The 22562-nt window shown below is 50.0% G+C and overlaps 3 protein-coding genes across 6 annotated transcripts; 1 reads left to right on the forward strand and 2 right to left on the reverse strand.

The window, feature by feature from the left end:
* Window positions 1-1097: 1097 nt before the first annotated feature.
* ATP1B2 (ATPase Na+/K+ transporting subunit beta 2) lies at window positions 1098-7596 on the reverse strand. The gene is made up of 7 exons (XM_010965923.3): window positions 6868-7596; window positions 4933-5061; window positions 4490-4594; window positions 4178-4383; window positions 3884-3940; window positions 3007-3105; window positions 1098-2906 (listed from the first exon to the last, which is right to left on the reverse strand). Exons 1-7 carry the CDS (start codon window positions 6977-6979, stop codon window positions 2742-2744), a joined length of 873 nt encoding a protein of 290 aa, XP_010964225.1. The 5' UTR covers window positions 6980-7596; the 3' UTR covers window positions 1098-2741.
* A 5476-nt stretch (window positions 7597-13072) lies between these two features.
* Window positions 13073-16827, reverse strand: SHBG (sex hormone binding globulin). The gene is made up of 8 exons (XM_010965917.2): window positions 15820-16827; window positions 15558-15649; window positions 15195-15384; window positions 14711-14874; window positions 14321-14481; window positions 14064-14200; window positions 13490-13694; window positions 13073-13236 (listed from the first exon to the last, which is right to left on the reverse strand). Exons 1-8 carry the CDS (start codon window positions 15997-15999, stop codon window positions 13088-13090), a joined length of 1278 nt encoding a protein of 425 aa, XP_010964219.2. The 5' UTR covers window positions 16000-16827; the 3' UTR covers window positions 13073-13087.
* A 159-nt stretch (window positions 16828-16986) lies between these two features.
* SAT2 (spermidine/spermine N1-acetyltransferase family member 2) lies at window positions 16987-18768 on the forward strand. 4 transcript variants are annotated; one of them, XM_045524795.2, is made up of 6 exons: window positions 16996-17307; window positions 17478-17529; window positions 17645-17743; window positions 17970-18071; window positions 18214-18254; window positions 18389-18768. In XM_045524795.2, exons 1-6 carry the CDS (start codon window positions 17242-17244, stop codon window positions 18554-18556), a joined length of 528 nt encoding a protein of 175 aa, XP_045380751.1. In that variant the 5' UTR covers window positions 16996-17241; the 3' UTR covers window positions 18557-18768. The 4 variants fall into 4 exon arrangements, with proteins under 4 accessions (XP_045380752.1, XP_045380751.1, XP_045380753.1 ...); XM_010965921.3 differs by having other exon boundaries at window positions 17001-17307; window positions 17660-17743; XM_045524796.2 differs by lacking the exon at window positions 17970-18071 and having other exon boundaries at window positions 16987-17307.
* Window positions 18769-22562: the final 3794 nt, after the last annotated feature.

Here is a 22562-nt window from a genome sequence, read left to right on the forward strand (position 1 = left end):
CCTTTTTAACATTAAAAAAAAAACTATAAACAGTAAAATCAGTTGGAGTAAATTTTACAATGCAGAAAATAGTTTATACCCGCAACTGTCAAGGAGCGCTAATAAATTAACAAAGGAAGGACGAAAAAATATTATGCAATCATTTTTTTTAAATGAATAGGAGCTCTAGCAGGCCAGGTGGAATTGAGTGAACAGTAAGATGCAAACTGTGTATAATATCCAGTTTTGGTATGACTGACCAAAACCCAGTGATGTGTGTGTGTGTGTGTGTGTGTGTGTGTATGCCCATGTGTACTATGCATTCATAATAAAATTGTGTGTATATGTATGCATAATAAAGCTATTTTTACAAGGCAAATGCTAAGACCAACTCATTGCAAACAAAAATAAGCCCCAAGGAAACAAAAATTAGCTATAAACCCATCTCCATATACTACAATAAACGTTGTGTAGACGCATCCATCCTTTTTTGCTATGCTTGTGTGTGTACTTTTTTTTCACATACCAAACTGGGATGCTATGGTTCATACTGTTTTGAGATCTCTTGCTTCTAGTCAGTTTCCCTCATCTGTCTGTAGGCATTTACTGATGCTATTCTCTCCCCCAAAACCACTCCATCCTTTAAACCTCTAAGAAAGAAATCCCTTCAAAGCCAAGACTGAAAAATGGTTGATCACTCCAAGTTTTGTCCTCACCAGCTTTATCCCCACCTGGAAGTAGGTTTAGGTCTACGTGGTTTGAGAGTTTCTTGTGTGCTCCTCCCCTCTCCTGTTAAACTGGGGAGCTCCTTGGGGGCAAAAACTCTGCCTCTCTCATAAGTATGTCCTCATGGTGCCTAGAATGCACAGAGTAGGCACTTTATAAGTATCGCTGTACAGAGGGATGCAGACTTCCTGCCTCTCTGTTGGGTGATCTCAAGATAGTACAGGTGATGGAGTGAGCTAGGAGGCAGATGCTTGGGACACTGGACGGAAGAGGTCAAAGCTGGAAAACAGCCTCCCCAAGGCCTAGGTAACCCCGGGTCACCCAATTCCACCCTCCACCCACTTCCTGGAAATCTTCCAAATGCTCAGAAAGGAACAACCCACACGCAGGGGTCCATGTATGATATATATTTATATATATATAATTGCTCTCATTTTATTGTACTTTATCCTCTTTTTACAGTAGATCTGACACAGGCATTAAATAACTGCAGAGAGAGACCACTGGGGAGAGGGGAGAGCAGGGAAATATGGGGACCCAAAGGGAAGAGACTCAGATCCAGCAAGAGTGAAAACAGGAAGGGTCCATCTGTGGGTGGGGTGTGGAAGCTGCAGCATCAAAAAAAAAAAAAAGGAGGGGAAGTGGGAGGTGACGAAGTGAAGGGTGTGGGGGAAGAAAGAGTTAAAATCCCTCTCTAATTCAAGAACACAGGCGGTCCCTCATTTAACATTCTGTGGGCACTAGGGGGTTGTTTAAAAAGGCAAAGGGGTCTGAGGGAGACAGGGCCAAGAAACTCAGAGCCTCAGATTGAGGAGGTGTTTGCAATTTTCAGGCTGGCATGCGGAGGAAAGGGAAGGAGTTAGTGATTAGTTGATAACTTGTTAAGAGAAGCCAGAGGGAGGATCGTGGGGGCAGATCTGGGCGCAGGGGAATAAGGTGGAAGAGTCCTCCCGTCGCCAGCTGACGTTTCCAAGGTGGCCACTGGGGACCCAGCCAAAATGGCTGCCCCTCCCCCAGGGCGCCTGGGAAGTAGAACTTGAAGGATATTCTGGGAAAGGGAACAGGGGGAAGGGAGCCGTCGGAAAAAACAAAGTGGATATTCAGCCTAGGTCAACCCCGCCCCTCTGAGGAGTGCCTAGTTGGGTGACAAGAAGGACCAGGAAGAGAACTTTCAAGAACCAACACGGACTTCTCTTCCAGACCTTCATTCCCAGCTCACGCAGTCAACATGCAGTCAGAAGCTGGATGTGCCAGGAAAGAGAAAAGGCCACTGAGCCACCTTGTCCTCAGTCACAAGCGGTCCCCTTTCAGTGGAGGGAATAGGAATGGAGAAGTAGGGGAAGAGCAGCCAGAGGAGCCAGACAAGACAAAAGCCACCGAGACAGTGACTGTCGTAGACAAGGCAGAAGGTGTGGGAGACAGAGGAAGGTGACAGTGGCAGAGTGAATGGAAGGATGGAGGGCCACAGTGGTGACCAGTTTGTAATGTACAGAAATATTAAATCACTATGCTGTGCACCTGGAACTAAGGTAGTGTTATAGGTCAACCATACTTCAGTTTAAAAAAAAAAGAAGGATGCCACATTCATGTCTGGAAGCTAAGGGGTGAAATGAGACGTGTGTGTGTGTGTGTGTGTGTGTGTGTGTGTGTGTGTGTGTGTGAGTGAGTGAGAAGGTGGGTGGATGGGAGAGTGGGCACCTTCACTCAGGACAAGAGGGCAGGAAGGTGGGTAGCTGGGAGGATGCCCCACTCACTGCTATGCCAGAACTAGAAAGGCTCCTACTTCCTCTGTGACCATCTTGGGGTCTTGTCTCCCTGTCTCTGACTGAGCTAGGATGGGAAGAAGGTGGTGGAGAATGTGTGTAGCCAGGGAATCACAATGCACTCAGAAGTAAAGGAAAGGGGCACGAGGCTCAGACAAGCCATAGCTCTGTTATAAAAAATACCTTTGGGGTGGGTGAGGGAGGGCTCAGGCAAGGTAGCGGACATTCCAGAAGCATCCATAGGAAAAGAGGTGGGGGCGGGAGGAAGGGGTCTCAGGTTTTGTTGATGCGGAGTTTGAAGGCCACGCGCCCTGCGAACTTGTCGCGCTCGTCGTCGGTGGCGATGTTGGCGGCATTGATGCGGCATTCCACGTTCACCTCCACGTTAGGGGTCACATTCAGGAACTTCACGGCCACGAGGGGCTGCGTGTAGTTCACCTGGGCCAGGGGAGGAGAGCGAGGGTGCAGGCCCGCGGCAACGAGGCCTCCTCCCCAGGACCCCGCTCCCCTGGGGCCCCCCGCCTCCCACGGGACTTACGTGGAACTTTTTGCCGTAGTAGGGGAAGTACATGAGGTCGATGTTGCCGTTCGCCGGGAACATGACGAAGCTGCCGAGATTCTCGGCATCTTCATCTCGCTGTGGGGGCGCAGGAGGGTGGGGGAGAGCATATTAGGGATGGCAGGAACCCAGAAGCTCTCCAGACTGTCCTCTGTTCTTCCTTCACCCCAAATTAGTCTGTCTCAAATCCGTTTCCCCTGAGCTGAGTCCGGGTGGGTTTGCGAGTGCGCAGGAGGGGTGTCCCGTCTCTCATTGGACTGGGAAGTCCTGAAGGGCGCTAATGAGCCTGAAGCCTCCTACTGCCCTCCCACCCCAAATTCTTACCCCATCCTCAGGAATCGGTTTCTGGAGCAGAGCCAAGAGAGAACAGATAAATGAGTAAGGACTCAGTAGGAAGGAAAGAGGGGGTTGACTGAAGAGGAGCATAAAGTTCCTAGAGAGGACAGAGGTGGGGGGTCCAGGGTTCCAAGGACAACTTAGTGGTGGCAGGTGGCATTTACAGATCAGCAGCTACTAGATACTTAAAAAGAATAGAGGGGCAGGAGAGATATGGGAGGGAGAGGGAAAAGCATGGTCAGGGAATAGAGAAGATGGAAGGGTTAGGGCGAGAAGGTGGTAGGTAGAGTCAGGAAGGGGTTATCTATCCACACCAAAGAGCAAGCTTCTGTATCCTAGAGAGAAGCAAGAGGGGTGGGAGCCCCTTGGGGTTGGAGCCATACTGGAGTCCACTCTTACCCCCTTGTCCCTATGGTGATGGGGCCTCTGGGAGCAAAGGAGATACGGAGAGATGAGTGAATGACAGGGAAACCTTGAAGGACAAACAGGAGGGCAGGTGGACAAGGCCCAACAAACTCACCTTCCCCATGCAGGTAACATTCATGCTCTGGTTCGCTCCTGCATAGAAGTTGATGACCTGGAGTTAGGAGAAAGAGTGGTGAGGATTAGAGAAAGAAGTTGTCAAAGACATAAGTATCCAGCTTTCCAGCCATGCTCTCAGCCATCAATGGCCCCATCTCTCTTGTTCTCTCAGCCACTCAAACATCTAAAAATCTCCCAAAGCCCATGAGCCCCAGTGAAAGGAAGCAACTGCCAGCAGATGGTGGTCCCAGATCCCTCCTCCGTTCTCCCTGGGAACTAAGGTCCTGGGTACCCGGTTCATCTTGATGAAGACACAGGGCTGTCCAGTGCTATAACCATAGTGGGTGGGGTCCCCAATGCCCGAGCAGTCGCCCAGCTGGGTCCGGTTGAACTGGCAGGCACGTTTTGGGTAGTTGAGGACTCCGTTATCTGGTTGTTCATAATAGCGCCCAGGGCGGCAGACGTCATTCTTTTGGGCTTGGATGGAGTCGTTGTAAGCTAAGGAGGTGGGGGAGAGAGAGTCATGGGCCTAATGTTCCGATCCCAGGGTCCCCAGTTCCCTTCCGGAGGTCCTGCACAGCCATATCATCAGAACCACACTCACGCTCCAAGAACTTGTTGAGCTTCTGAACATGCTGGTCCCAGCTTTCAGTGTCACTCACGTTGACAATGACATCAAGGTTCTCAGTCTTAGGGCGAATCATCAAGCCTAGCCAATAAAGGCAAGAGTGAGAAGCATATATAAGACGAGGGACCACACACAGAGGGAAGACGATGAACAAACCAGGGTGAGGGATAGGGTGAAGATCTGAGATCATCTCCACTGGAGGAAGATCTCCTGTGAACATCTGCCACCTCCCCAGATCACATAGCTCTCTGCTGTGGGAAATGGGAAGGCAGACTTCAAGAAGAACTTCCCAGCACACGGCGACTGGATCATCAGAACCAAACCTCTGAGAAGAACTGTGAGTTCTCGTCCTGTGAGTTCCTCTTGGAGGCATGGGGGCACAAGATAGAGTGGCTGGTGGGGGGAACTGCATCACTCACCCGGCGTGGCCAGTCGGTCCTGGTACTTGGGGGTATGGTCAGAGACAGTCTGCAGCATCACCCACATGGTGAGGGTGAACATGGCGGTGAGGAAGCCATAGAAGACGAGGTAAAAGAGGAGGATAAAGGCTATGGAGGAGGAAACAGGGTCAGCAGGCACCAGGTCTTCCTTGATGACCTCACCTATTCCCACACACCCCACTCCCGTTCAGAGTTCTACACAGGAATAGGTCGAAGAGCCTCAGGAACATCTTGGAGACTTCCCCTGGGAGCAAAAAGGGACCAGCTGGAAAAAGACAGTTGTGTCTGGCTTCCAGCCATGACTCCCCAGCCCCAACTAGTCCTACAGGACAGTGAGGCCCAACCTTGTGGAGGCCACAAGAGACCTAAACTCTCATTGCTGGGACAACCTCTAGAACAGGCCGCAATCATTTTGCCTCAAATTACATTTCTAACTTCTCAACTTTCATGACCCTGAAAAGGCACATCTGTTTCCACTGTATCGGTACTCATGCTTGAAGCTGTCCAGCACAATGACTTTTTAAGCTGGCACTGGCCTGGCTTCACAACCAAACTCTCATCCCATCCCCGAGAGTGTGGACCCTCACCCTCAAACAGCAAAATCTTCTCTCTCTTGGAGCCCCACAAAAGCCAAACCTTGAATGAGGCTCCTGTCAAGCTGCAGAGTCTCTCAGAGACAGCTGACCAGAACCTTCAACTGTCATCCACTCCCAACTCACACACAGCACCCAGGGCAGAGCTGGGAGTAAAGGTAGATCTCACATAGCCTTCCAGGCAAAGAGCTGGTCCTTGGTGGATCTGACTCATCACTCCGTCCGTCACTCCTCAGCCTAGTGTGAGTACCTGCTGTTTCCACTACCCCAGACCCTCAGTTCTTCCATCTCAGAAGACACATACCCCATGAAGCTGCCTCAGATTCTCCCAAGAACTCATGGACCCCTCCAGTCCCAGGGGCTGAACTGCAAGTTTCCTGCAGCAAGGACTGCATCAGACCCACCTCAAGGGCCCCTAGGTGGGTGGGCTAACGGGGATAGCTTCAATCAGTGTGGATGAACTGTAAAGTGTGTCACACAACGTCCATGTGCTTCGACTTCCCAGCTTGAAAATCCCTTTTGGAAGAATTCCACCTGTCACCGGCACCTATATCCAGCACCAAACCCTCAACCAGACACAACTCCCTCCACACCTCGTGAGTCCCACCAAGGTATGCGTGGGGAAGGTGGGGAAGGTGCCAGGCCACCCCAAGCCCACAGACACACTGGGCCAGATGATGTACGCATCTCAGCACTAGTGACCACTCCCTCTGCCTGCGACATCAGAGCCAAACATCTAACCTCGAAAACCTCACAGTGGCACCCCTGGCCAACAACCCTCCCACCCACAAAGCAGCCACAAAAGGCTCCAAAATACTCGGCAGTAGGATACAGACAACTTCCGCTGTAAAGAACCCCCTCCTATACACACCCCACCTCTCCAAGACCCGCCCTCTCATGAATGTTCCCAGGGTCCAAGGGGTGGGCACGAGCTAAAAATAGAAGGGGTTGGCTAGCTAGGGAGAGCCAGAGGGAGGGAAGGGGCGCTATTCTGGGGAAGGGGGGACGACCGTGTGGCGCTGACCGGCCCCGACAGGGAGCGCGAGCGCCGCGGCGCGGACAGGCGCGCAGAGCCCGCGACCCCCCGCGCGAGGGGGCTCCGCGGGGGGCAGGAAGGCGGCAGTGACCTACTTTCTCCGCCTCCGCAGCGGCCAGCCAGGGAGATTAGACCTGCGATTCGGCCCCCTCCCAGCCCAGAGCCAGGCAGGGGGACTGGACACCGGGGACCCGGGAAGGGAGCTGGGGCTGGACCGACGAGACCTGGTGCCCCCGGGGCGTCGCCTGGCGGACCCCCTCCCCTAGCGCGGCCGGCCCCGCGTACCCCAGCTGGTCCCGGTGCGGCCCATGAACTGATGCGTCCTCGGGTTCCACACGAACTCCTTCCACTCCTCAACCACCTGCCCGCAGCTCTTCTTCTCTTTCTGGATGACCATCTTGACGGCGGGGGGCGAGTCCCGCGCGGGGCGGGGGGCTGCGGAGAAGCCGGGGTGCTGCGCGATGAAGCCTCCCCACGTACTCTAACGCGCGGGGAGCAAAGGCAAGGGTGGCGAGGGAGACCCCCCTCAGATATGCAGCTGCTGCAAATTCCGGGGTGCAGGACCACGCGCCACGGGGTGCTGGCGGCACAGCGTAGGATGCACAGATTCTAGGCCCCCCGACTGCGATGAAAAGGGAGGTTGTCGGAGCAGGGGAAGATAAAAAGGGAAAGGGGTGCGATCGCAGCTTCACCCCCAAGCCTCCCAGAAGTAAAACGAAAAGGGATGCAAAAATAGACGGCTGCAAAACCAGGGCGAAGCGCAGAAAAAATTGGGGTGCAGTGAGGCAGGGAGAAGTGGGGGAAGGGGCCGCCCCGAAATCCGAGATGCAAAGAGGCTGTGGAGAGGGGTTGGGTGACCGCTCAAGGCTCTTCCGCCGAGCGGAGACCGCCACACCAGCGGTGGCTTGGACGCGGGGGTGAGGCGGGGACGCGCAGTTGGGGGACAGGCGGGGATGAGGGGGTCCCCAGAGCAAGGCTTCGCTCCTCAGCAGTGCGGGGCCGTCAGTCGCGACGCGCAGTCTTTATACTCGGCGGCTCCAGGGGTGCCCGCCCCCTTCCCACCCCCAGAAGCCCCGCCTCCTCGCGGCTGGCCAGGGCGACCTCATGCATATGCAAATTTGGAGGAAGGGCTTGGGCCCGCCCCCGACTCCTCTTCAGACCAAGAGGTCTCTTCCCTACCCCCACCGCAGGTACTGGGCTGGATCCGGGTGGGTGGAGAGAATAGAGGGCGTGCCGGGCTCAGTAGAGGAAAAGATAACCCGAGAGAGACACAGAAGACGGAGAGGAAAGCAGATATATGCTGAGATGGGGCCCCAGGCAGAGAGTTAGAGACTAAGATACAGGAGACTGGGCAGAATGTTGAGATGAATAGAGAAAGGGCCAGAGACAAGAAAAACGGATCGAAGAGACCAGCCGGGGTGCTATACCAGCCGGGATGGGAGCTAGAACAGGCCACACAGAGATGGATAAAGGCCACCGCAGGAGGGAAACACCCCTTGTAGGAGCTGCTACCAATCCCCCCAACACCACCGTCTCTGTTCCCACAGCCCCTTCTCCCACCACCTGGTTCTCCCCAAGCCTGGGGACTCCCTGCCTTCCCACCATACCCCTTGATGAAGCCTCCCAACAGCACATTCCCAGTCCCCAGCGTTGCCCTGGGACCTCAGCCCTGGAGCCCCATCTTCTTGGATGTGCTGCCTCCTCCCAACCCTATGTCTGAAATCCCCTCCTCATTTGCCCATTTGGATCAACAAACATTTATTGAGCACCTACTGGAGACCTTGTGCAATCTCGCACTGGGGAGGTAAAGTCGCAGCTCTCACAGGGCTCCAGAGAACCACAGTCTAGTACAGGGTGGTACAAGGGCCTTCACCGACCTCGTGTTAAGAATCATTATCCATGTCTTTTCATCTCTCTTCAAATCTTGTTGCTTTTCCCTGGAGAGGTTTTTCTTCTTTCAGCTCTCACTTCAAATCCTTGGCTCTATTCCTCACGAACTCCCATTCTGACTTACCACTCTCCCGCTCAAGCTCTCCCTCCAGTCCAGGGCAGGCTTCATGGGCTTGGGATGTGCTCAAACAAGGCCAGTGCTTGGAGTGGACTTGTGCTTGATTTAGTGCTCTGCGGTGACCATCTTGAATTTCTTTCTTTTCTTTCTTTCTTTTTCTTTTTTTTTTTTTTTTTTTTTGATTTTGTGTGTGTGTATGGGGGAGGTAATTGGGTTTACTCATTTATTTTTTTTAAGAAGAGGTACTGGGGATTGAACCCAGGACCTTGTGGATGCTAAGAAAGCACTCTACCACTTGAGCTATACCCTCCCCTCATCTTGAATTTCTTAATAATTTTATCTTCAAACCTGTGCTTTGTCAGTGAAGTCCAGTGGGACAATGGAGCATGGGTGTGAGCAGAGGAGATAAGTCTAACATGCCATCTGTGATGGTCCATGAGCACAGATCTCAGGTGGACCCACCATGTGTGGGGGTTCAGCAAGACTCAGAGTAAGTAAGGTAAGCATATCATGTCTACACCTGAATAAGCGGGAGTGCTGACAGCTGAGAGACCACACTTTCCTTTATAAACAGAAATTGCTTTGAACACAGAAAGAAGGCAATGGCATTCCAGGGGACATAGGTGATCGAGGTATCCTATCACATGCTTTCTCAGTCATATCACTTCCCTGATTTAGGCAACTGCTTCTGCTGGCAGTGATGACATGGAAAGAAAGGGAAAGCTGAGGCAACCCATAATTCTCTTTCCTTTCAGTCCTTCTGTACTGATCAGTAAGCTGAAGGTTTAACAATGTTATTTGCTTCATTTAGAATAACATTAAATAAATATCATGACAAGTCAAGAGAAGGATGATGGAAAAAAGGAAAACATTTTCTACTTTAGTACCTGGAACGTCACTCTTTTCCTGCTTTTTGAACAAGAGATTCCACATTTTCATTTTGCACTGGGTCCCACAAATTCTGCAGCTGGCCCTACTTCAGTCCCTTCCACGGCAGGTTCAGGATTATTATTTTTCTCAAAATACAGTTTTAATTAGGTCACCCCTCACCTCAAAGGTCTTCAGTGGCTTCCTGTGATCCTGCAGGATATAGTCTGGATTCTTCAGTCTAACCTTCAGGGTACTCCACAGCCTAGACCCAGTCTGTGTCCCCCAGCCTCCTTTGCCACTAGGCCCTAACTAGCCCTCCACTGGAGCTGAGCTGGCCACTCCTGGGACAGGCTGTGCTTATTCCTGACTTAACACCTTTGTCCATTTCATTTCCTCGTCCTGGAAGACTGCCCACCCTTTAGAGTCCAACCCGAACTTCCATTCATTCATTCAACATGTATCTAATAAGCATTTGCTCAGAGCCAGGCTCTGTTCTGGTCCCTGTGCTCCTGGGGATCCCATTCCAATAAACAAAACAAGCAAAAAATTTAATAATGTTAATATTATGCAGAAAAAAACCATAGTGATGTGCCAGAGGTCATACAGGTCATTGTAGGACAAAGGGAGTTTTACAAGATGAAGAGTTCTGAAGATGGACAGTGGTGATGATTTTACAACACTGTGAAGCTTAATGCCACCAAACTGGACACTTAAAAATGGTTAAGATTATGTTATGTGTCTTTTACTACAATTTAAAAAAAAAGGAAAGAAACACAGATGTTCCTCTGCTGACCAGATCAAGCCCCAACTCCGCAACAGGACATATAAGACCTCTGAGCCCATGGCTGAAGGAGCCTCCCCAGTCTGCCCTCATTCTATCTCAGCCTGTCCCTGCTTCAGACACATCACACACCCTTCCTTATCTTCTGTATGTGGCAGGCTCAGACATATTTCAGGAACTCTGCACAAGGCTAATGATATCAACAAGAGTAACATCCCTCATATACTGGGCGCTTTTTATATGCCGAGCACCATGCTAGGCATTTGATACATGATTTCACCAAACCCAGTAATCCTATGAGTAGGGTAACTGGCCCATTTTGTAGCTGGGGAAACTGAATGTTAAAGATGTTAATTATTTGTTCAAGTTCCTGGCACTTCCTAGAGATCCCTATTAATGCATTTTATGTGTCTCTCTCCCTAGACCCTGGTTCTCCAGGGCCAGGACCAACTCTTGCTCATCCCTGGAGTCCCCGTGGACTACCTAACATAGTGCTTGGCATACTGTCAGGAGCCAATAAATGTTAGCTGAAAGAAAGGAAAAGAGAGGGGAGGGTATGACTCAGTGGTAGAGTGCCTGCTTAGCATGCATGACGTCCTGGGTTCAATCCCCTGTACCTCCATCAAAAATAAACAAACAAACAAACCTAATTACCTCCCCCACTAAAAAAAAAAAAAAAGAAAAAAAGAAAAGAAAGGAGAGAAAGGAGTAGAGGGGGGTGGAGAGGAAGGGAAGGTGGGGGAAGGGAAGAGAGTGATAATACATTGGGTAGAGTGAGTGGGCAGACCAGGCCTGAAGGCTGCAGCATATGGTGCCAAGCTCTGGAAAGGTTTCAGGGGTGTGGGGGAGGCACAGGACACTGGGCAGGCATCGTAGGTGCCCTTGGTGGGTCCTGGCAGAGTCTGTGTCAAAGCAGGGTTGGGGGGTGGGCCTTAATGAAAGAGTGTAGACAGCTCTGGATGGTAATCAGGAATCCTGGAATCTAGGGCAGGCTGGAGAAAGAGAGGTTGGGGGCACGGTGTCCTGGACAGGATGGAGTGGAGGAAGGAGAGAAAAGCTAGCCCCTGGGAGATTCCTCAAGGCCAGGAAGTTACAACGCAGAACAACCCCCTTGGTGCGATCCCAGGTGTGTTGAGGCCCTTTAACCTCTCTCCCCACTAGCCAATACCCGAGGCCCCATAGGACTGGTTTCTTTTCATTATTCAGGTCTCTGCTCAAGTGACACTGCCTCAGGGAGGCCTTCCCTGACCACTTGGCTAATGTCACTCCTCCCCTACCACCCTTGCTTCTACTACAGGATTCTGTTCCCTTTCTGGAGATGCCCACTATCGGAAATGGCCTTGCTTATTTATTTTTGTTTATGAGCTGTCTGGCCGTTGCCTCCCTTATATTGTGAGCTTGCTTCATAGGGGCAGGGATTGTGTCTATCCTTTTCATCAATGCATTCTCTGTGTCTAGAACAGTGCCTGGTACACAGTAGGTGCTCAGGAAATGTCAGTTGAATGGACATGTCCAAGTGGCCCAGGCTGACCTTGAACATTGCCCAGGGACCAGAGTTGAATTGGGGCTCCCTCGCCATGCTGAAGACTTTCCTGCAAAACACTCTGACTGGATGGAGGCAGCTATAGATCTTGCAAACTTGAGATCAAGAGGGTCCAAGGAGGGGCCTAGGATTTGTGTCTTCCAACCCAGAGACTCTCTGGAAGTCTCCTTACCCTGGAGCCATTTAGGTCCTGGCTGATCCCTGCAACAAGGGGACAGAAGGTCCAGTGAGTGACTCACCCTGTTGCCTGGGTTACTGGTAGGAAGATCCTCATCACCTGGGAAGCTGGGACACTAGGATCCCCATGGGGTCTGGAGATGGGGGCTAGGTTAACAGTTCCTAAGAGGGATGAGGACTGAGAGGTGGGGACTGACGGCTGGAGTTCCCTAGGGGGCTGGGAGCTTCGGGCTAGGATGTAAGGATTTGCAAGAGGGCTGAGAGCTGGGACCTAGGGGTTGGGGGGTTGGGCATGAAGTTTCCCAGGGAGCTGAGGGCTGGGGCAAAAGGGTGCCCCAGGGAGGAGCTGGGGCACCAGGATTCTGCAGAGGTCTGGGAGCCGAGGGCTGGGTCACCATATATTCTTTGAGGGCAGAGATATTCCTGAATCTGTCCTTTCCAGCTGGGACTAGCACAAGCCAATTCTTGTTTAATGGAGTAAAGACAAATTCCTGTGGGAACACAGCAAGTACACCGAGGCTAGGAGAGACAGGCAGCTTTCTCCCTCTGCTCTCCTCCCTTTTATTTTCTCCCTGCTGCCTCCACCCCTTTTCCCAGAACCCCCGCCCTCATCTTTCTATGACCCACTCACGCCCCCTGCTGCTTCTTTCTTGCATAGCAGTGGCTAGTCTAAAGGACAACAAAATCCCATCTCTTCTTCCCTTCCCTCCTGGTTTCTGGGGACCAGCCTCAGAGGGAGGAAGCTAAAGTCCCAAAGGAGTAGCTGCTGGGGAAGGAGGTGGGGGTGTATGTATCTGTGGGTGCTATCATCACTTCCTCAGAAAGCCCTTCTTTAACTCCCCCCCAACCCAGGTCAAGGCAGCTGGCCTCCAAGCTCTCTCAGCTCCCTGACTGCTCCTTTATGATGCTTATCAGAGTTTCCAATTATCCACTCACTTGTTAGGCTTTGATGGATGCCTGCCTCCCCCAGGGGACCGTGAGCACCAAGAGGGCAGGAAGCAGGGTTAATGTCGCTCATCAGTATAACCCAGTGCTTGGCACAGCACCTGGTACATTACAGATGCACAGTAAATATTTGTTGAATAAATGAATGAGTGACGTTCAAAGGGGGTTCTTAGGTAGGGATTTAATAGGTGGTGTCAGTGCCATTGCTTGGGCTCTGAGGACAGCTGTGAGTCCAGATGTCCTGGTTTCTGCTCAAGGCCCGGTCCATGTCCAGCCTCTGGCCTTGTGCCCAAAGGCCATCCAAGCAAAAGGAGGCAGAAGAGGCCTCTCCTAGAGGGAGGTAGCATTGAGGGGACATTAGGGTGGCTTGGATCCAGAAGCTCCTCCCTGCTTTTCCAGTTCTCCAACCTAAATTTTTGAAAGCATTTCCTCCCACTGCCCGCTTACCCTCTCTCTTCTTGTAGCCTTTTCCTCTTCCCTCCCAGAGGTTTCCTTCCCCTAAAAATGCACCCCTTCCCATCTTCTCCCCTCCCCTTAGCTGTTTCCAGTGGTGTGCTGAGAAACGTGGACATCACTTTCTTACCTGGCAAAGCCCCCAGGAAGAGATGCCCCTGCAGCTGGGCCCAAAGGTTGAAGAGGGAGCCAGGACCCACAGGAGGCAGAGTAAGCATCTCCTTCTTTGGCCCCTGGCTCAAAACCACCCTGGACACAGTCAGATTCAGCTGAAGAGGGAGTCCCAAGACCAGGGGCAGGTCCAGCCCTGGCCCCGACCCAGAAGACAGTACCACCTTATGCAGAGTATATTGGAAGGGACACAAGTTGGGAAGGAAAGAGTGAACCTTGTGGTCCCACTCTGGCTGCCTCAATTCTGCCTCTTAGCCACACAGTCTAATTACTGGCCATTCCCACCACCTCGATCCTGCCTCCATTCTCCTGGCTTGGCCTTCTATAAAACCACACCCACCCCAAGTCCCAAGTAAATATACAATCTTAAGTAAAAGCCATTTGCTTGGTGTAGGCAGCTTCAGCATGTGTCTCTGCAGGCCCCCCATCCCCCAACCCCTACCCTTAAGCTTTCCTAGTACTGACTTCTTGGAGTCCCCTTTTCTCCCACTGCTTCCAGGCTCCAGCATATACAGGAAGCATCCCTCTCTTACTTGATCTTGGAGGTGAAGGCTGAGCCGAGTAGGGTTTTCTGGGGTCCCAAGGGCAAGGAGAGGGCCTGAGCCTGCTGCTAGCTGGAGTCCCAGGTCCAGGGAGAAGGCCCAGGGCTCTACATGAGGCTGGGGAATGTCTGGGGGTGGGGGAGAAATGATCTTCCTGAGGTCTCAAGGTTGGGTATTTGTGGATGGAAGAGGCTAGTGGTGGAGGGAAATGGACACAAGCTGGTCATGGAGAGAAAGATGGCCTTTACCTTGAAGACTGCGTTCTGCACCAGTCCCTGGAGGGAAGAATATCCCAGGTTGGGACTCTACGGAGCAGCTTCTGAGGCCAGTGGGGACAGATGCTGAGCTCTGGGCCTGTTGGTCCAGCCAGTCATGCTGGCGCAGGCAGCCATCCAGGGCAGGGACCAGTTGGAGCCCATGGGGGAAAGGGAAGATGTGGGGATGCTGGAATCAGGACATCTGAGCCCTAGTCCCAGCCTCTCCACCCTCAGCTTATTCCCCTCCAAGACACAAGTATTTGGCCTCCCCCCATGCAGCACTCACCCCATCCCCTCTCCGTGAAGTGTGGACTTAGACCCCCATGGCCACCCAGCCAGCAGAGCTTTACCAGCTTTGGTTACTCCTGTGATGCAGTTACCGGTAACCAGAGGTTGGAGGCAGGGAACAACAGCCTCCCCACCGCAATCCTCATGATGGGCTGGGGTTTGTAGGCCAGAGGCCCAGAGACCTGTCTCAGACGCAGGCAGCACCTCCTCCCCATCCACCCCAGCAGCACAGAGTCTCTATGGATCTTCACTTCTAACTGCAGGAAGGAAAAGAGAAGCAGAACCAGGACCCCTGAGGCCTGCCTTCACCACTTTCTTCAGAGGCAGCTTTGTATGGCAGAAAGAACACGTACTTGACGAGTCAGCTAACATCACTAGCTCACTTGGGACTTGTCACTTACATACTAAGCCTCAGAATTCCTCTTTGAAAAAAATGGGGACAAGAATAGCAGCTCCATGGGGCTTTTATGTGGATTCAATGAGATGACAATGGTAAAAGGATACCCAGTAACTTGGTTCTGTTCCCTTCCGCAGACCAGCTCAAGACACCCCTCTCTCAGGACTAGATCTGGCTTACCTGGTGCCACCTCCCATCATCCAGCCAGGGTCCGATGACCACTGTAAGCTGGGCCCAGTGATTGTGAAGCTGGACCTCAGGCCTGCCACCCCAAAGTCCCAGCACAAACCAGTCATCCTTTGGGTTGGTATCACCATAAAAAATCACTCCCTCTGGATCCCAGGTGCGAAACTCATAGGAAGAGGAGGTTCTGGAAGGACACAGAAGGACTGGGTATGGGGTGTGCCCTTTGATGGTAGATGTGAGGTTGAGGGAGGTGGACTTCAGGGAGAGAGAAGGGCAGGGAGAAATGGAAAAGAAAGGAGATGATGGAGAGAGGGTGAGGTCAGGGGACTAGGTCAAGGAATTAGGTCAACCCCATACTTTGTGATCTTGGTGAGGTTGAAGGTCATGATGGTGACAGGCTCTTGTCCTGGGCCATTGCTGAGGTGTAGAGCAGGAGGGTCCTGAGTCCTCTGTCAGAGATAGAAAACAAACAAGCTGAAATAAGGACATGCCGGAGACAGAGGGAGGGAAGGAGAGGCACTGCTACAAGGCCAGGGGAGGAAAGAAAGGAACAGGGCAGAGCCGAAGAGTAGCTCATTTAAACACAGATGGGGCTGAGCACCCTGTCCTGCCCCTGCACCTGGCTGGGGACAGTGTGTCTCAGGGCCCTTCCTGCGTGGCTAGGAGGCATCAGCGGCAGCAGCAGCAGCAGCCCATGCCATGTGGCCAGTGGACCTCTGCTCTCCATTATCAGCCTTGGTCCTCTCTGTGCCTCAGACAGCTCTGGGGAGAAAGCATGGGGGCAGGCAGCCTCACACATGGTTGGTGGAGGGTTAAAGGTTGCCTCAGGGGTAAGAAGGAAGGCAGGAGACAGGGCCACTGACCCTTTGGCCCCTCTGAGGACAAATGGAGAAAGGGACAGAGTTCCTCCACTACCCTCCCCCACTGCTGAGAAAGTTATGAGCTGGGAGAGGACTTCCCTCTTCCCTTCCTCTAGAGCCTGACCGTGTCTTCCAAGCCTTCTGCCCACCTGCGGAGGCTGCCTTGATGACAATCAAGAGATCTACCAACAGAAACAGTCCTGCTGGGCTCCCCAAGTAGCATCCTCCGCGAGGCCTACAGCTGAGACTCAGAATCCCAAATACTAGCTGAGTGACTGTGGGCAAGTCACCCCCCAGTGTGCTTTAGTGTCCTTGTCTGTAAAACTTGAAAAATAATACCTACTTTATGGGGTTTCTGTGAATGAGGATGAATCGAGATAATGCAGGCATGGTGCCTGGTATCTGCTCTGAGCTCCTCTCGCAGTATTTTCCCAGGCCTCTGAGGCTTTTCTCATAGGGAGGTATTGTCTCTGAGTGACAGTCAGTAGATACTAAGAAACCCGCCCCTCCCAACTCCCGGTTATCTCCTCTTGATTGTTTATGACAAGGCCTAGCAATTTACCAATAGAAATTCATCACCCTCTCCCCCGACCCATTTAAAATACAGGAGAAGTAACACTTTGAGCCAGTAGGAATGAGCTGGAGGTCTTGGGGCTCATCCAGGGTCTGGGTGGGCTGGAATGGGTGAGTTTGAGTGAAGGGTAGAGCAGGTAATCACTGCACACTTCAGTTAAAGAAGGAGGTGTCTTTGGGCCGTGGGATTTCTCCAGTGGAGGCTGGAACACCCACGTAACAACAGCGAGGAAGCCTCGGCAGTCCAGCCTTGACCCCTGACCAGGGGCGCGGTCACGAGACCGGGCCTCGATGGGTAGGACCGGGGGGCGGGGACATGCCTGCTCTGCAAGCTGATTGGCTGGTGGTTGAACGCCGGCGGAGGCAGAATTTAGGGGCTACTCGGCTATGAAGCGCACTCGCCCGACCACTTTCTCGGCCCCGCTGTAGCCGGAATTGGGCTTCGGCTTCCCAGCTCGCGGCGTCCCCACAGCCTCGCTCCCCCAGCTCCCGCGGCTTTCCGCGATCCGAATTTGTAGGCCCCTTAAAGGGTCCCAGTTGCTCTTTGCTCGATCCTGCAGAACGGAAGTGAGGGCCCTGGACTTCAGTCTCAGACGGTGGGGATCGGGATGGCTTCCGTGCTGATCCGAGAGGCCAAGGAGGGAGACTGTGGAAATATCCTGAGGCTGATTCGGGTGAAGGCTGCGGGTCTGAAACCAGGGTCCCAGAGCTGGGCAGAGCGGCACGGCCGGAGTGGGGCGGGGAGGTGGGAGTGGGAGCAGGGTGAGGAGCTGGCACTGGAGGCCCTACTTAGGGAGCAGATGGGCCCTTTTGCCCTAATCTAGCCTCTACCTCTACGCCACAGGAACTCGCTGAATATGAGAAACTCTCGGATCAGGTGAAGATCAGTGAAGAAGGTAGGGGCCCAACACCTGGGTCCTGAAGGAGGCTGGGGTGGAAGTGAGGGATGGGTTCCCGAGGCAATAGCTCCAGACCAGACCCACCTAGACCTTCATTCTGTCTCTGTCACAACTCTGATCTCTGCAGCCCTGAGAGCAGATGGCTTTGGAGAGAATCCTTTTTATCACTGTTTGGTAGCAGAGATTCTTCCTGCCCCCGGGGAGCCACAGGGTAAGACTACCCCGACCTCAGAGGTCACTTCTTCAGTCAGCCCTGGGGGTAGGGTATAGCTCAGTGGTAGAGTGCGTGGTCCTGGGTTCAATCCCCAGTACCTCTATCATAATAAGTAAATAAACCTAATTACTTACCCCCCCCGCCCCCCCCAAAAAAACTCCAGTCAGCCTCAAAGTTCTCTCCCCAGGCGTCTGTGGCCTCACTCCTCTTTTTGCTCTCTCAGGGCCCTGTGTGGTGGGCTATGGGCTGTACTACTTCATCTACAGCACATGGAAGGGACGAAACATTTATCTGGAAGACATCTACGTGAAGCCCGAATATCGGGGTACTGGGCAGAGGCTGGGATGGGAGAAAAGCCACCCATAGACCAGATTGCTATTTCTTGCCCCTTAATCCTAGCCTATGACCTTGTCTGATCCCCTTCAACTCAGACAATCCCTCTTTTTGCATTTTTCTCCCCACATTAGGTCACGGGATTGGCTCCAAAATAATCAAAAAGGTGGCTGAGGTGAGGAGAGGGGTGGGGCTACAAGCTGGGCCCTGGCAAAGCAAAGCTGTATGGGGGGCACCTGGGTTGAATGGAGGGTGAGGAAGCCTTTTCATTTTTGACCCCAGGCAAGTGAGTGATGTCTTCTCCCACAGGTGGCCCTAGATAAGGGCTGCTCCCAGTTCCGCCTGTCAGTCCTGGACTGGAACAAGAGGGCCATGGACTTGTACAAGGCCCTAGGAGCCCAAGATCTGACGGAAGCTGAGGGCTGGCACTCCTTTCGCTTTGAAGGAGAGGCAATGAGGGAGCTGGCAGGAAAGTGATCCCATCCCTTGAGAATCTCTATCTCAGCTTCTCCACGCCCACCAGCTCAAGCACTCCTTAGAGACTATCACCCCAGAGATAGTCTCCACCGACAAAGGCCTTCCTGAAGGAAGGAGGATTGGGGGTGAATATTCCCAAATGGAAAGAGCAGAAGCATGGAAAAGGCCTTCCCACCTTCTTGTTAAGGGTGAAAAATAAATGAGAATTCCTATGTGCTGATGTGGTGTTGGGAGGAGAGATTGAGCATGTGATAAGCTTCAGCCACTTTACAACCCTTCCTCAGTGTTCTGGTCAGTGGATGTTGCTCCTGGGGGTAAAGGTGGGCCTAAGATGACTTTCGCTCTCAATGGACTAGAGTCTTCGCTCTGGCCTGTAGAATATAGAGAAAAGAAGAGCAAGGGGCCATCTTTCACATCAGGCTTGTAGGTCACGTTTGGGACCCAGACAAAGGCGTACAGTGTGTGGACTGGGCTGTGCAGAATCCATGACTGAGGCTAGCCCACGGACTCAACAGATGGAGCAGGCTGCCACCTAGTGGTGGCTTTTCAGGGGCACAGGGCATTTTACTTGCCCCGACTTTAAAAAATCCGCTCAGCTATTTAGTGATTTTTCTTTTTCAAAAGTCACAAAGCCTTTATTTTCGGTTCTGCAAAACTGGAACAAACTTTAAGGGCTCATGAAGGTAAGAAGGGAAACAAACTAATTCCCCACTTTCATAACATTTTATTGCACAAGTAATACAGGTTTGTTGAAGAAATATTTGAAGTATAGAATCCATAGCCTTACTTACATAATTATTAACCCTTTGGTATCAATTCTTTAGTTTTTTTCAGCGTAAATGTATACATATAACTAGTTAAGTGTGTTGGCGTTTATGGGATTGTACTCTTTTGTGACCTGTTTTTTTCATTTAACAATAAATCAGAAAATCTTCCCATACTATTAAACTCATCTGTCATCTGCCATCCATGCTGGCATATTATTCCTTTTGTAGATGAACCATTGGTTAAATGGTCATAATTTAGACACTGAAAAGTAGGTAACAAATGTGTAAATTGTAAGAAACAGGATCTATGGCATATGGAGAGTTGAAGAATCCATCTTAAAAGATTCAAATTAAAAAATATTTAGTCAAAGAACAGTTCAGGGGCCCATATTCTTCCAGAGTAATGCCAATTTTTGAGCCTTAGATGTTGGGGCTGACTGGTATGGAATGATAAGCACCTGGGGTCTGGCCATTCTCCGTTCCAGGGAGAACAGAGGGAAGGGCATTTAGGGTAAGGGGTTTTTAAAGGGAAAATAGAGAAAACTTAGTTAAAATATCTGTCAAATCTGTCCACATCCCTATCCCTACTTCCGCTATCATCTCTCTTTGAAAGTTGCCATAGCCTCTTAACTGATCTCCCAGACTCCCTAATTCCTTCCTGTAACTGGGTTATTTATTTATTTTTATCAAAGATATACAATATATTATTTAAAGAATCAAATATTTCTATAAGGTCTATATATTGAAAGAAGTAGTCTCCCAATTCCCTTCACTCTTCAAAGTCAATCACTTTCAATTGAGTTTTTAAATTGTTATTTTTTTTCAATTTACCTTCATATCTCAAACTCAAAATAGCATACAAATATTGCTACTTTTTGATGTTTCTGTTTCAGGCATGAATATGGACCTTCCACTGCTAACTCTCTTTTCCAACTTCCCCATCACCCCACCTGCACTTCTCATCCTCCCATCCTTCCAATATTATATCATAACTCTGGTTGAATCTGTGTTTCGTTATGATTATGCAAATGCTCTTTACAGTTGAGCCATGTGGATGGTTGTTTTTTTCTTCTCTTGCACCATTTTTGTTTTCCTTGGAATCAACACTTGTCTTGTCTTCTTTATTTTCCTTAATTTTCTGTATACTCTTCTTTATCCCCCAATTCTCCCTTAGTTGTGTCAGTCTTTTCTCAGAATACATAAACACCTAAGGAATTTTATTTATTTCATTTTGAAGAACTTTCTCACAGAGCCTTTAGACCTGCTTCAGCACAGAGTCTGATCTTTAGGCAACACTGTTGGTATCTCCCTTCACATCCATCCTCGGGACTCCCTTTTCCTCTGTCTTGGGTTCATAGCCTGTTTCCCAGAACCTATGTACTCATCTTTCTTGGTTTATTTTGATGAAGCTTCTTCAGAAAGGATGCCTGGGAGGTAAATTTGTTGGGATCTTAAAAATCTGAAAATGTCTATTTTACTGTTGTACATAATTGACAGTGTGGATGGGTAGCAAATATTAGTTTGGAAATAATTTACCCTGAGAATTTTTAAGGCATTTCTCCATTGCCTTCTAGCTTCTGGTATTGCTGATAAGAAGTCTGAAATCTTATTCTGAATCCTTTGTATGAAGCCTATTTTTATTTTCCTTCCCTCTTTCCCCAACCACAGTTTCAAGATCTTTTCTTTATCTTAGCATCCTGAGATCTTACATACAAATGTGTGGTCTTAGTGGGTTTTTGCAATCTGGAAACTCATGTCTTTCAGTTATGGAAACATTTAAAAAATTTATTATTATTTTTTGGGTAATTTCCTCCCCTACATTATCTCTATGAGCTCTTTCTGGAACTTTTGTTATTCAGATGTTAAATTCCATGGACTAGTCTTTTACTTTCAAAATTATTTTCTTTCCTTTTTTTTCCCCCTCTATCTTCCAGGAGATTTCTTTAATGTTATTTTCCAACCCTTCTATTGAATTTTTTTATCCACTAATGAATTTTATCTATTTTTCTTTCAGTTTTAAAAAGATATAATTTCAGTACTATATAAGTTTAAGATATGCAGCATAATGATTTGATTTACATACATTGCAAAATGATTATCACAATAACTTTAGTTACCATCCATCATTTCATATAGTACAAAATTAAAGAAGTAGAGAAAAAAATTTTCTTGTGATGAGAACGCAACAATTTTCATATATAACATACAGCAGTGTTAATTATATCTATCATGTTGTATATTATATACCTCCTATTGAATTTTTATTTCTGCTTTCAGGTTTTTAATTTCTAAGAGTTCTCTTTTATTCTCTGCATTTTAAAAAGTTCTGGTTTTATTTCATGGATATATATTCTTTTCTTAACTGAGAATATTTGTGATTTTTTTAAAATGTTTTTTTCCATTGTGTAATCTGTATTTCTGCTACAACTTTTTCTTTCTTTCTTTCTTTCTCTATTTGTTTTGGCCTTTGTCTTTCATTTTAGAAGCTTTCCTCAAGTGACTGGTAATCCTCAATTGTCTGCTCATATTTAAAATTGAGGTACACTAAGGTACTGCTTGGAAGTTCTGTGTGCATCTATGTGAGAGGTAGGGAGGCATGTTGACTGTGATCTTCACTATAGGGTGATCCAAGAGGCCCTTTCCTTGAGGAACCACTGGTATCAATACCATTAGATCTTTTTCCTTGTCTGGTCAGATTTCCCAGAGAAGACTTCCAGACTCCCACTTGCAGGGTATAAGACAGGCTGTAGGTAATCTCAGAGCTGGGTGAAGAGGGAGTCTGGGGCAAGTCTCAACATTCAATCTGTAAACTTTCGTTTAATCCCCATTTTTAGTATCTATCTAACCGTCCAGCCATCAATCTGTCTCCTGCCTAGTCTGTGTATTTAGAAGTCCTAAGGTGAGCTGGGACATTCTGTTTGCACACTGTTTATAGTCCAGCTAGAGTAATCTCATCTAAAGGCAAGTCTACTGAAAATCCTGCCACTGCTTTCAGCACTCCAAGCTTCTGGTCAGTCCCTCCAGGCTCTGGCCCAAACCTCCGTTATCTGAAATATTATTCCAGCCATGGTTCCTCTTCAAGTTCTGACCACGTTTGACTCTTTTCAGTACCTCAGATGCGCCGTACACTCCTTTCTGAGCCTTCTGCACATGTCATTACCCTGTCTGAAATGTCCTCAGTATCACCTGCTCCTCATAGGTCTCACCACCTTAGGGAATGTCCTTACTCTTGAATCTAT

Source organism: Camelus bactrianus, chromosome 16 (assembly GCF_048773025.1).
Source record: "Camelus bactrianus isolate YW-2024 breed Bactrian camel chromosome 16, ASM4877302v1, whole genome shotgun sequence".
Lineage (NCBI taxonomy): Eukaryota > Metazoa > Chordata > Mammalia > Artiodactyla > Camelidae > Camelus > Camelus bactrianus.